General features: G+C 43.3%; 1 protein-coding gene across 3 annotated transcripts in view; it reads left to right on the top strand.

Moving 5' to 3' along the window:
- LOC114196144 (ultraviolet-B receptor UVR8) overlaps positions 1–13,963 on the top strand; it is a 29,064-nt gene extending 15,101 nt beyond the window's left edge. For 2 of the 3 annotated variants that reach the window (XM_028086692.1, XM_028086689.1), the window contains one exon: positions 623–680. In XM_028086692.1, the coding sequence (XP_027942493.1) occupies positions 623–665 (43 nt within the window). In that variant the 3' untranslated portion in view covers positions 666–680. Of the gene's footprint in view, positions 1–622; positions 681–13,947 lie in introns of those variants that run through there. The other variant, XM_028086691.1, reaches the window with a different exon arrangement.
- The last annotated feature ends 18 nt before the right edge of the window (positions 13,964–13,981 follow it).

Below are 13,981 nucleotides of genomic sequence, written 5' to 3'. Positions count from 1 at the left end.
CCATTTACACCCAACTCTCTTACATCCTTCTAGCAATTCCATAAGGTCCCATACGTCATTATGTGCCATTGATTTAAGCTCATCTTTCATGGCATCTAACCACTTATCAGAATTATTACCATTAATGGCTTCTGAAAAAGAAATTCGATCATTATCAATACTTAAGTCATTATCTGACTCTTGTAGATAAACCACATAGTCATTTGAAATAACAGACTTTCTATCTCTGTGACATCTTCTTAATACTATTTTTTGTGATTGTTCTGCTATTGGTTCATTATTAACCTGAGGATCATTAATTTGTTGTTCTTCTTGATTGCTGTGAGTTTCTCAACATGTGGAATAACAACTCTTGATAAAGAAGTACTAGGTATAAGAACTTATACTCTAACTTCCTTAATCTCCACATTTCGTGAAGCTTCACTCTCACTGGTTTCACCATTCTCAATGAACCGAGCATTTCCAGTTTCAACGATTCTTGTACTATGGGTAGGACAGTAAAACAATACCCTTTTGATTTTTCTGGATAACCAATGAAAAATCCACTGATTGTTCTTTCATCCAGTTTCTTTTCTTGTGGATTGTATATTCTTACTTCTGCCTGACAACCCTAAACATGCAGGTGTCTTAAACTGGGTTTCCTACTCATCCACAACTCAAAATGAGTCTTTTGAACAGCTTTACTAGGAACCCTGTTCAACAAATACATGGCAGTCTTTAAAGCATACATCCACAATGATAAAGGTAAACATGAATTACTTAACATACTCCTAACCATATCTAGTAAGGTTCGATTACATCTTTCTGATACATCATTTTGTTGTGGTGTGCCTGACATTGTGTATTGAGCACAAATACCACGTTTCTCAAGGAACTTAGCGAACGGACCAGGATGCTGTCCACTTTTATCATATCTTCCATAATACTCATCACCTCTATCAGACCTTACGATTTTCACTTTTCTGTCTAATTGCCTTTCCACTTCATTTATATAAACTTCCAAGGCATTCACTGATTGAGATTTCTCATACAGTAGATAGACATGTCCATAATGCGAAAAATCATCAATAAAGGTGATGAAGTACTTCTTTTTATTGAAAGAATTTACATTAAACGGATCACATATATCGGTGTGTATGATTTCAAGAAGCTGAGTGCTTCTCGTGGCTCCTTTCTTTGTGTGTTTATTTTGTTTGCCTTTAACACAATCCACACACACACACACACATTCAAATAAGTAAAATTTAAATCCGGAAGGATTTCATTCTTAACTAATCTTTGCATTCTTTCTTTGGAAATATGTCCCAAACGTTTATGCCACAAGTAAGCAAATCGTTCATCCACTAAACTACGTTTAGTGCCAACATTGTGATGCAAAGTCATAAGAGTTTCAACATATAAATTATCCAAATTCAATTTATATAAACCATCATAAAGTGTACCAGATCCAATCATAAAAGTACGCTTAAACAAACTGAAACAATCATTTCCCGAACTTAAAAGAATATCCAGCAATATCAAGCTTAGACAAAGAAATTAAATTCCTAGTGATACTAGGTACGTAAAAAGTATCCATAAGGTCTAAGTGATATCCAGTGTCGAGGATTAGACGATAACTCCCGACCGTTTCCACTGGAACTTTCTCTTTATTGCCCATGAAGATAAACTTCTCATTTGGGTTTATGGTTCGGGTTGTAAGAAATCCCTACATCACATTAGAAACATGAGTCGTACATCCAGAATCAATACACCACGTATTATGGGGAACTTCAGTTAAGTTTGATTCAAATATATGTAAGCATATGCTCACCTTTCTTTTCGAACCAAGCTCTACGCTTTATGTAGTCCTTCTAGAAATGTCCAGACTTCCCGCAGAAATGACATTTGTCATTTTTCTTCTGGATTTTGGTTGAGGACTCGTCAATCTTCAGTTTTACCCTTTCCATGTTTCTTAGCAACTTTCTTTCCAACAGCTCCTTGATTCTTCACATATTGAATAAAGTAGCTTCCTAAGTTCTTCAGTCGGGTCTCCTCCTGAACTAGCATACTGTGCAATTCATGCACATTCCACTTGTCTTTCATGGTGTTATAGTTCATCTGGAACGAACCATACTCAGACGGTAATGAGTTCAGAATGAACTGCACGAGAAAACCTTCATCCACTGCCATTCCTAGAGACTTAAGTCTTGTTGCGATATTTGTCATCTCGATCACATGCTCATGCATGGTACGTGAACTATCAAACTTCATAGTGGTCAACGTACTCATCAGTGTCCCAGCGAGAGATTTATCAGCAGTTTGGGAGCGCTCTTCCACAAATTTCATAAATTCTTTTGCGTCATCGGTTTTGGGAAGAGCTGACTTTATATTGCTTGCTATGCTCATTCTCATAAACATTAAGCTAAGTCTGTTTGATCTTGTCCAAGCTTTGTAATGGGCTTTCTCTTCATTGCTACTAGTATCCGTGATAGTAGCCGACTTTTCAACTTGAAAAGCTAGATCAAGATCCAACACACCTAAGTAAAATTGGACTTTCTCACTCCAGTCAGGGAAATTCAACCCATTAAAGACTGTAACAGACGAAGCATGCGAGTGTAAAGATACCAGAATAGAGACTGCAATTAACACATGCCTAACATTAATGCTTTGAGTCATAAAACTAAACATAAAAAATAGATTTAGACATAAACAATCATTCTATGCATACTAATGTTCTTCTTTGGGAGATCCAATAATACACAAACATAAACATAATGATGCTAATCATATTATAACATTATTGATAATTAAAATATGCATCAACTAGAATCATCTACTACCTTTGGGTATACAAATAAAACTAGTGACGCATACAAAATTATCTACAATCATGCTCATTAATTATAAGAATTATTAATCAACCTTTGGGCGATCCTGAAATGTCTTATAATTAATGAATTTCAATTAATCCATAAATTTAATTATTCATAAATTAACATCCATACTAAGGGTAATTGAAATAAAAAACATTAATAATTTGAAATCACAAAAACTTTAAAACTTTGGCCACTTTAGTGATTAACAAAATTTATCATACTTAATTTCAAATAAATAAATACACATTTAATTGCTATAAACTTTATATAGCATCTTCATTAATTTTAATTTAACAATAATAAACATAAATATTATTGCAAATTAAAATAAAATAATTAATTAAAAAATAATTAATATTAATTTATTGGTGACATAAACCAATAAAAACATTACCCATTTTCTTGATGCACGTTCATACATTGGCAGTTTTTATTCCATTCACACATCCATTCCAAATTCATGTTCATGCGTTAGTTTTTCATCAGTTTTTCATTGGCACGTTCACACTAATAAAACTAAAACTTTCAATTGGCACACATTCACACAGTAACAGTTTTTAAACTTTCATTCAATGCCAATTAGATGTAATCACGCATGCACTATTCATTGATTCAAATCTAGCGCATCGATTCAATTTATGCATGTACTGTTCATTCGTATTCAATTTTAAAGTAGCATAAAACTTAAATAATCCTTCAAACTTTAATTAGGATTCATAAAAATTGGAAACAAACATCATAAAAGGAGAAACATCACACAATAGGAGAATCATAAATCCTACAACCTTGCTCTGATACCACATGTAAAACTAAGGGTCTTTAGAATTTAGGATTCTCACACGATAAAACATAATAGAGCACTAACCTTGATCCATGGGAGATCCTGTGAATGTGCATTCTTCAATCTATAATCTTGTGTGCTCTTAATCACTGTTTTCCAATCTATTTCTTTGTCTTTCTTTCTCTTCTCACACGTTCTTGATGGGTTACTATGAAAAGAACCTTATGGCTAAAGACAGAACCGCAATCCCTTTATAAACCAACGTCCATCAAGTTGGTTTTTATTTTATCTTATCTTTATTTTATTTTATTATCAGTTCTCATAATAATAACCAATAAGTCTTTAGATTTTATTAAATCACAATTGGGCCATCATAATATTTCAAATGAGTCACTAATAGAATTAATTCGTAAATTAATTCTAACAGAATTGTGCATATGCTTGATAATTGGGTGGATGTGAGTTCAAACCTTGATTAATGTTAAATAGTCCTTTTTATTCTTGGATTAAGAAGGGATGTTAGGGGATCTGTCATTTATTGTTTTAATGATATTATATGCAATTGCGTTATATATATTGATGCATGAAAGTCTTTTCCTGAACCAAATTCTTGTATCGTTTAACTTTTTGATGTTTGTTGTATGTGATTTTAGAGAGAGTATGTGAATTCTTGTATCGTTTAACTTCTTGATGTTTGTTGTATGTAGTTTTAGAGAGAGTATGTGTATGCTTGTAGTTTCCATTGTGTTGAGTTGTCTTTGTGAACTCATCACTACTATGATTATTATGATTCTTTTTTCTGCCTTGGTGTGATGTTAAGAGGTTTTCTTTTATATACGACACAGTTATGATTATTATTTACTATTATTATTATATTACTATTATTATTATTATTATTATTTTATTTTCTTAATATTATTGTTTTATTATTATTGCTTTATTTTATCATTATTATTATTGTACCACACCTAGCCTGACTCGACCAAATAAGTAAACAATATATGCACCAAGGCGGCCAAGCATTCAGCCTAGGCCGAGTCAGCCTAACTTATATCGGTTCTAACCTACACACATCGTCAAGGTAGCCGGTCGAGGCCGGCTACTCCAGCAAACCCGGTAAGATTAAAGCCCAGGTCGAGAACTCCTATAAACTTAGTGAAATAGAAGCCCCCGCGTTTAATAGGTCTTAAGGGCCTGGGTTAGGGCCCAGGCCCACTCATAGCCCAAGTTAGAGCCCAAGTCAAGGCCTGGCCCATGAGATAATCAGACATCATTAATGCTCTATAAATACGCGTGGACCCCAGTAATTAAAGGTACGCATTCATTAATCACTGATTTGACTCTCTGAGAGCTTTGACTTACTTGAGCTTCGGAGACTCTTCTGCAGGTAACCCCTCCTGGGTTCAAGCTGACATGTATCAACCGGGGAGAGGCCAACTGAAAAGATAGCGGACTACATGGTAAGGTGACACTTGTGTCTAACTCATCTTATTTGTTCTCTGCGGGAACAATTGGCGCCCACCGTGGGGCACGAGACGAACACCTTTAGTACCCATTTTTCTTTGAAGATGGTTTCCACCCGTAGCAAAGCTGGAGCGAACAAGCAAGCGGATGCTGGTCCCTCTGGACCTCCTGGCATCACCCCTGATCTGGCCGCCATCCTTGACGGCTAAGCAAAGATGCAACAAGAACTCGCAGATTTGAAGAAACGCAGCGCTGATGAAATGAAGGCATTAAGGCAAGAGAACTCTCGCTTGAGGCGAAGGATCGAGGCTGATCCCAATCTGAAGGGAAAAGCCAAAGAAACTTCTGAAGCTGTGAAGTCTCCGGCCTTCCAGCCCACAAAAGAAGAAAGTGAATACAATCCCACCCCTCACACATTCACCACCACCCAACAGACACCCGCTACCTCCACCCATCCCCATCACTTTCCACCTGGTCAACCGGGGCTTACCGCACCCCCAACCCCCGCCGCTACCCTCCCTACCACCCAGATCCCCTACAACATACCCACCACCCTACACACCACACATATTCCACCCTACAACCCACAATACCTTCCGACAGCCCACATTCCCCCTCACAACATCACCTCCACCTTTCCCACTATGATCAACCACCCCGTTCCACCTCACTTGCTCCTTCCTCACCAGCCCAGACGCCGTCACCCATTCACGGACTTTATCGCCAACACCCATCTTCCAGCCCAGTGGGAACCTTTTACCCTGGATCGCTATACTGGCGACACCGACCCCGACGAGCACCTTAAAGTCTACATCACCCACGTCGCCTTGTACACATCCCAAGACACAGTCTTTTGCAAAGCTTTCCCCACCACCCTCAAAGGCTCTGCCCTATAATGGTTCACAACTCTTCCGCCCTACTCAATCGACAATTTCGACGTCCTCTCCCACATGTTTTCCACCCACTTTGCCGGCAGCCGTCCCCATCAAACCACCATCATATCCCTCCTGGGCATCAGACAAGAACCCAACGAACCACTCAGAGCGTTCATCGATCGCTTCAGCAAAGCCGCCCTTCGTACACCACACCTCAACCAGGAGATGATTCTCCAGTGCATGACCCTTACCCTACAACCCGACCCCTTCGCCAACAACGTCTATCTCCACCCACCTGCCTCCACGCACGAACTCAAGTTGCGTGCAGCCGACTATGTCCGCATGGATGAAATGCAAACACTTCACACCAAATTCTGCAACGACTACGCAGCCACCACCGCCAACCCCACCCTACAACCTAACCCATGCCCTAACACCCGCCCACGCGAACCCCGCCAACCTCGCTTCACCAGATACGCCCCCCTCACTGTAGCCCGTTCCTGCATCCTCGACGAAGCCCTCCAAGCCGATCTAATCCCTCCACCGCGCAAGACAACGACACCCCAACGCCGACATGACCAAATATTGTCGTTACCACCGCAACCATGGCCACACTACAGAAGAATGCAAAGCACTTCAGGATAAAATAGAAGAACTGGTCCGTGCTGGCCACTTTCGCCGCTTCATCCATAGGGACGACCATTCCTCCTCCTCTCGATCCCGTCACCCCCCTCAACCTGACCACAGACGTCCACCACATGACTCCCGTCACAACAGCCACCCCACCCAACCCAACAATCAAGAACTAGAGCCCGCCCGTACCGACATCACCCCTGCCAACCCCCCTTACGAGGCACCATTAACACCATCTCCGGCGGCTTTGCAAGCGGAGGCTCCACCTCTTCTGCCAGAAAAAGACACCTCCGCCATATACAATCCATCAACCACATCACCCATTCCCCCTACAGACGCCGTATGCCTCCTATCGTATTCACAGATGATGACTTCCACGGCCTCGACCACCAACAAGATGACCCCATGGTCATCATTGTTGAAATCAAAAATTATGTTGTTAAGAAAGTCCTCGTTGATCAGGGCAGCTCTGTCGATATCCTCTACTAGGCCACTTACCAAAAACTCCAACTTCCTGACACCGCCATGGTCCCATACGACGAGCCAATATATAGCTTTTCCGGTGAACAGGTATCCACCTGGGGCTACATTAACCTCCACACCGTCTTTCGGATGGAACCCAGACCAAAACCATCCCAATCCACTTCCTTATCATCGACGCGCAAACATCCTACAACATCCTCCAGGGCCGTCCTACCCTCAATACCCTTGGCGCAGTCGTCTCCACCCCTTACTTGGCCATGAAATTCCCTGCCCCATCCGGCGACATCCTGACCATAGACTGCGACCAGCGCTTGGCACGCGAATGCTACATGGCCAGCTTGCGACCACAACTCCCAATCCAACAAACCAACCATATCGAACGACCCCTCGGTTCAAGCATAACCCTATCCGGCAGGACCTTGACCCCAGAATAGGCCGGGATGTCCGCCTTGAACCAGTTGAGGACACCTCTCCTCTAGAGCTTCCCAATGGTCACTCTATTAACCTCGACACCGGTTTAAACTCTGACGAGCGTGCCACCATCACCCCTATCCTCATCAACAACACAGATCTTTTCGCCTGGTCGGCCGCCGACCTCCCTAGAGTAGACCCCCTGGTGGCATCCCACAAGCTATCCACATATAAAGAAGCCCGCTACGTATCCCAGAAAAAACGCAAGCTTGGTGAAGAGCGTCGGCAAGCAGCCAAGGTCGAAGCCGACAAGTTACTAAGCGTAGGATTTATAGAAGAAGCTCAATACACCACTTGGCATTCTAACGTTGTCTTGGTGAAGAAAGCCAATGGCAAATGGCGGATGTGCGTAGACTACACGGACTTGAACAAGGCTTGTCCTCGCGACGCCTACCCCTTACCCAACATTGATCGACTCGTGGACGGCGCGGCAGGAAACAAGGTGCTTAGTTTTTTGGATGCGTATTCAGGGTATAACCAAATCCCCATGGCCGCAGCAGATATGCACAAAACCGCCTTCATCACGGACGATGCCAACTACTTCTATAGAGTCATGCCCTTTGGCCTCAAAAACGCTGGGGCAACTTACCAACGGCTAATGGACAAGGTGTTCAGCCACCTAACGGGGCACTATGTCGAAGTATACGTCGACGACATGGTTGTCAAGTCCCCAAGCCATCACTAACACGCTGAAGACCTGTCAGCAGTGTTCTCTGTGCTGCGCCAATATAACCTTCGCCTCAATCCTGACAAATGCGTATTCGGCGTTGACCGGGGTAAATTCCTTGGTTTTATGTTAACCCAACACGGCATAGAGGCAAATCCTGAAAAATGCAAGGCTATCATCGAAATGCGCAACCCACTATTGTTAAGGAGGTCCAACGTCTCATTGGCCGTCTCACAGCCATCTCTCGTTTCCTACCCAAACTAGCCGAACAAACCCAACCCATAATCTAACTCCTAAAGAAATCCACCCGGTTCACGTGGACTGATGATTGTGAACAAATTTTCTAAAAACTCAAAACAACCCTGACCTCCCCACCTATCCTCCACAAGCCAGACACCAGTCAACCCTTGTTGGTATACATCACGGCCACCGACTATACCGTAAGCGCCGCGCTTGTTCAAGAAATAGAAGGCACACAACATCTAGTGTATTTTGTGAGCAGAACATTGCAAGATCCCGAAACCAGGTATCAAATGGTAACAAAACTGGCCCTATCTTTGGTCCACGCGGCACGCCGCCTCCGCCCATATTTCCAAAACCACACCATAACTGTTAAAACCGACTACCCAATCCAAAAAATATTACAAAAACCAGATCTAGCCGGACGCATGTCATCATGGGCCATGGAACTGTCAGAATTAAACATCCGCTATGAACCTCATGACCCCATCAAAGCCTAGTGTCTTTTAGACTTCGTCAACGACCTACAACAAACACCCATAGAGGACTAGTGGACACTTCACGTAGATGGTTCTTCAAATCCAAGGGGCGCCGGCGCCGGCATCGTCTTAGAAGGGCCCAACGACATCCTCATCGAAAAATCCCTTCATTTTGCCTTCAAAACGTCCAATAACCAAGCCGAATACGAAGCCATCCTCGCCGGTCTTTCCCTAGCCCGCGAAGTAGGCGTCAAGAAGTTTACGTGCAAAACCGACTCCAAACTCACTATAGGTCATCTAAATGAGGAATTTCAGATCAAAGACCCCATCCTTCTACAATATTACCATCTGGTCCGTGCAGTCATTCAATCCGCCTTCGAACAAGTCTGCGTCGAACACATTCCAAGAACCGACAACGTCAGGGCCGACATCCTCTCCAAATTGGCCAGCACCAAGCTCAAAAACCACCACCGATCCTTACTACAGCAAACGCTGTCCACACCTTCCATCACACACACTTGCCAAAATTTAACCCACACCCCCGCTAACAACGTCACCCCCTCCCAAAGCCAAAACTGGACCACCCCTACATTCAATACCTCAAAACCGGCAACCCCCCCCCCTCGACGCGGACAAAACTTGGCTGGCTAAGGCCGCCAGGTACACCATGATAGGCGATGACCTCTACAAACGCGGATATGGCCAACCCCTACTTAAGTGTGTCACGGCAGAGCAAGCCCAATATATAATCAAAGAGCGACTCGAAGGAATTTGTGGTTATCATTCCGGTGCACGCACCATGGCTACCAGAGTTCTCAGAGCCGGATACTTCTGGTCGATCATAGAAGCAGACTACTAGGATCATGTCAGGAAATGCAAGCCATGTCAGAAACATGGCAACCTTATTCACCAGAAACAGGAACAACTACATCACATACTGTCCCCATGGCCATTCGCTAAATGGGGAATGGACATCATCGGCCCCTTCTCACCCGGCAAGGGGCAGGTGAAATTCCTAATTGTAGCCGTCGACTATTTCACTAAATGGATCGAAGCCAAGCCGCTAACTACCATCACGGCCCAGCAAGTCCAACAGTTTGTGTGGAAGGACATTATATGCAAATATGGCATACCACATACCATCATCACAGACAATGGCCGACAATTTATTGACAAGGAGTTAGCCAAATTCTACATCGGCCTAGGCATCAAGCACATCACAAGTTCTATAGAACATCCACAAACCAATGGGCAAGCAGAAGCAACAAATAAAGTCATCCTCGTAGAGCTACGCAAGAGATTAGATACCGCCAAAGGCCGATGGCCCGAAGAGTTGATAGAAGTACTATGGGCTTACAGATGCACCCCCCAATCATCAACAAATGAATCCCCATTCAGCTTAGTCTACGGCGCAGACGCCATGATACCAGTAGAAATTGGCGAACCGTCACTGCGCCGAGAACTATACGACCCAACCCACAACCACCAAAACATGGCCTTACATCTCGACCTTCTACCCGAACTCAGAGAAAAAGCCCAGATACGCAATTTAGCTGCCAAACAACGAGCTGCCAGGAAATATAATGCAAATCTACATCCACGATCATTCGTCATCGGGGACCTAGTATGGAGAATGGCCAGCAGTGCTAGAAAGAAGGATGGCAAGTTCTCCGCCAATTGGGACGGCCCGTACCGCATACGAGAAGATGCAGGAGGAGGAGCTTATCGCCTAGAACAATTATCTAGGGAAGAGATTCCCAACACTTGGAATGTATCCCACCTCAAGTTCTACTTCAGTTAAATATGTATTGTAATCAAACCAATACTTGTAACCCCGGGTGTACTCTTTCCTCACTTGGTCTTTTTTCCCTCAGGAGGGTTTTAGCCAAGGAGGTTTTAACGAGGCACCCCTATTCAATAAATAAAGAGAAGGGTTCCCAACTGTACAACTTTCTATCTGTTTTTTATCTTAATTCGTTTAAGTTCCCCACCCTTACCACAAGTAAGCGGCCTGGGTCGAACACCCTTAACTTGTGCTTAATTCGTTTAAGTTCCCCACCCTTACCACAAGTAAGCGGCCTAGGTCGAACACCCTTAACTTATGCTTAATTCGTTTAAGTTCCCCACCCTTACCACAAGTAAGCGGCCTGAGTTGAACACCCTTAACTTGTGCTTAATTCGTTTAAGTTCCCCACCTTTACCACAAGTAAGCGGCCTGGGTCAAACACCTTTAACTTGTGCTTAATTCGTTTAAGTTCCCCACCCTTACTGTAAGATCCGGGAAAATTAAATAGTTATTTAATTAATTATTTAATTAGGACGGATAATGAGAATATTTAAAGCAATAAATGCGAGGAGCTATGACGTGGAAAGGTACTAGCTCAAGTGGTTGAGAGTACTTTAATTGGGTGTGAGGACTTGGGTTCGAGTCCTATGCGTGCCACTTGGATGTTATTTAAATTGTGTGTTTTTGTGTGTTTTTATATTTGATGCGTGTTGTCATGGTAAATTCTTAAAATTGTAGGATTTATCATGAAATCTGGATTGGTTGAATGGTTTGGCATTGATTTGGTGTGTGCATGGGTGTGGGTTCAAACCTTGTTGAGAACTAACTTACTTTTCTTTTTGCCAAATTTCATTAACATGAATATGAAGGGGTTTGAGAACCCTAGCAGCCAATGAATGGGCAATTCAGAGGGCTGGACGTAGCTTGAGAAGCGGCTTAATTAACCATTAAGCTTTATTTTACTTAAATTTTTGTTTAGTGGTAAAAAGGGGTAATTAGAGAGGTAGTGAGTAAAGGAAAGGAAGAGAATTAGCAAGAGGAGGGGTATTGAGACAGGAGCGTGGGCGTTGGGTGGAGAACATCTGGTGTGGACGCATTACAGAGAGGAATTGAGAGGAAGAACGGTGTAAAGGGTACAAATCAAGAGAGGAGAAGGTTTTTACTTCAAAGCACACTCACCAATTCGTGTTTGGAGCAAGGAATCCAGGTTAGGGTAGTTGCTTTGTGTGTTTATAATTGTGATCGATTAGCTTTGTGCTGCCATGTGTAAATGTATGAATTTTCCTCTCTGTCTGACACTGTTTTCTGGAAATTCTGGGTTCTGCCCAGAAACCGCCTGGCGGGCATGCATATGCCGCCAGGCGGCACGTTAATTTTGTCCCCGTTTTTGGATTTCTGGTATGAACTGCCTGGCGGTGAGTCCGGGATCGCCAGGCGATGCATAACGATTGTCACTGTTTCTTTGTGTTGTTGTGAATTTTGTGAAATCATGAACTCTCCATTGTTTTCCGATGTTCTGCGATTGCATATAGTGATTGTAATCTTGACTGTTTGGGTGTTGCGAATTAATTAGAGTATGGGCAGAGAGGGTTTGTGATTGAGATCAAAAGGTCATTCTGAATTTTGATGTGTTGATTAGAAGTAGTTGTTATATCGGGTATAATATAATTCGATGATGATTCTAGTAATTCATGTGGGAAGTGCTATATACGTGTTCTATTCAATGGTAATTGGGTGTTTGATTAAGTTCTGGAGAAATTGATGGGCTGTGCAGGTATGGAAATTAGGGAGCTGTTTCAGGGCCTGATGTGCCGCCTGGCGGCGTAATGGTGGCCGCTAGGCGCCAGTGAGTGATTTGGGACTGTTGGGGTCTCTGGGGCAGTGGCGGAGTGAAAGGTGAAGGGTGAACTCGTAATGGGGCAAAATCCAGTATAATTGGAGGGTAAGGGTGGAGGAAGTGAGAATTTGTGATATTATAGGTACGCCAATGTGCGGGAAGAGAATTGAGATATAAAGAGGTCATTAGGTACTGGAAATTTTGGTGGTAAAGGATAAAACCGTTGTAAGCAAATGATGACAAGGGGAAAAGACCCAAGTTAGGTAGCGAATGGTGTACCTTGGATATGTGGCAATAAAACTAACCAATTAGCTAAGATAAGTCTGTATGTCTAATGTGATGATAGGACCATCCTGTAGGGTGAAGTGAGTTGAATGCAAAGGATGGGGTAATCTCTTAAAAATTATTGAATTATTACTCTAGAGGAGAGGTCTTAGTGAATCAAAGGTTGAGGATGAAACGTCTCAAGAATGAGATATAGGAAAGTATAATGATAGCGGGATGATTGTAAAGTCAATAGGTTTGTGATAGAACCAATAAGAAATGTTCCTTAGAGTCATTTTTGAATGCAGAATCAACTGAATTGAGTGCCAAAACCAGCTGCAGAATGCTTCTGGTATGGCGCCTGGCGGTCTACTGATAGCCGCCAGGCGATAGCCTTAGCGTGAGAGGGTCTGCACTGAGCAGGCGCCTGGCGGCACGGTGTGCTCCGCCAGGCGGTGACGAGAAACCAGTGGGGTCTGGGAGCACGCTGGCGCCTGGCGAGAGGTGAATACCGCCAGGCGGTCTGGAGCGATTTCGCCTGGCGGCGTGTGGGCTGGGCCAGGCGGAAACGTTGTTGTTCTGTGTATTGTGGTGTGCTGACTTTAACTGAAACTGATGCTTTGCTTGGATCGGGAGATGCTGTGCCATGAGCGGGTAGGTTCATGGATGGTGTGACATGTGATGATATGAGCGGGGAGGTTCATATCAAGATACTCTCACGTGGGGATACGAGCGGGGAGGTTCGTATGTTCCGTGCTCACGTTGAGAGATGCCACGTGCGGGGAGGTACGGGGGCTGGTTGATCACATGTGTTGGACTACGGGCGGGTAGGTCCGTAGAGCAGGACTACGAGCGGGGAGGTTCGTAGAGGCAGGACCACGAGCGGGCAGGTTCGTGTGAGCATCAGATTTCTAAGTCCAAGGCTAACCAATTGTGTGACTTGAAGACTGTTAAGTCTTGGGGTTAGGGTCTTGGCCAAGATTTATAGATAATGATTAAGATGGGTAAATGATCTATCCTGTGATTACATGCTTATTATTTTATTTTATTTTCTCAGCTCACCCTTTCTGTTTGTGTGTGGCGATGATCGTGTAATTGTTACACGGGAGTAGATGTTGATACAGGTGGTGCTGAGGATGCTCAGAT

Source organism: Vigna unguiculata, chromosome 9 (genome assembly GCF_004118075.2).
Source record: "Vigna unguiculata cultivar IT97K-499-35 chromosome 9, ASM411807v1, whole genome shotgun sequence".
In the NCBI taxonomy this organism is placed as follows: Eukaryota; Viridiplantae; Streptophyta; class Magnoliopsida; order Fabales; family Fabaceae; genus Vigna; species Vigna unguiculata.
Note: the sequence above shows the minus strand (reverse complement) of the source record. Positions and strands in the feature narration are given on the sequence as shown.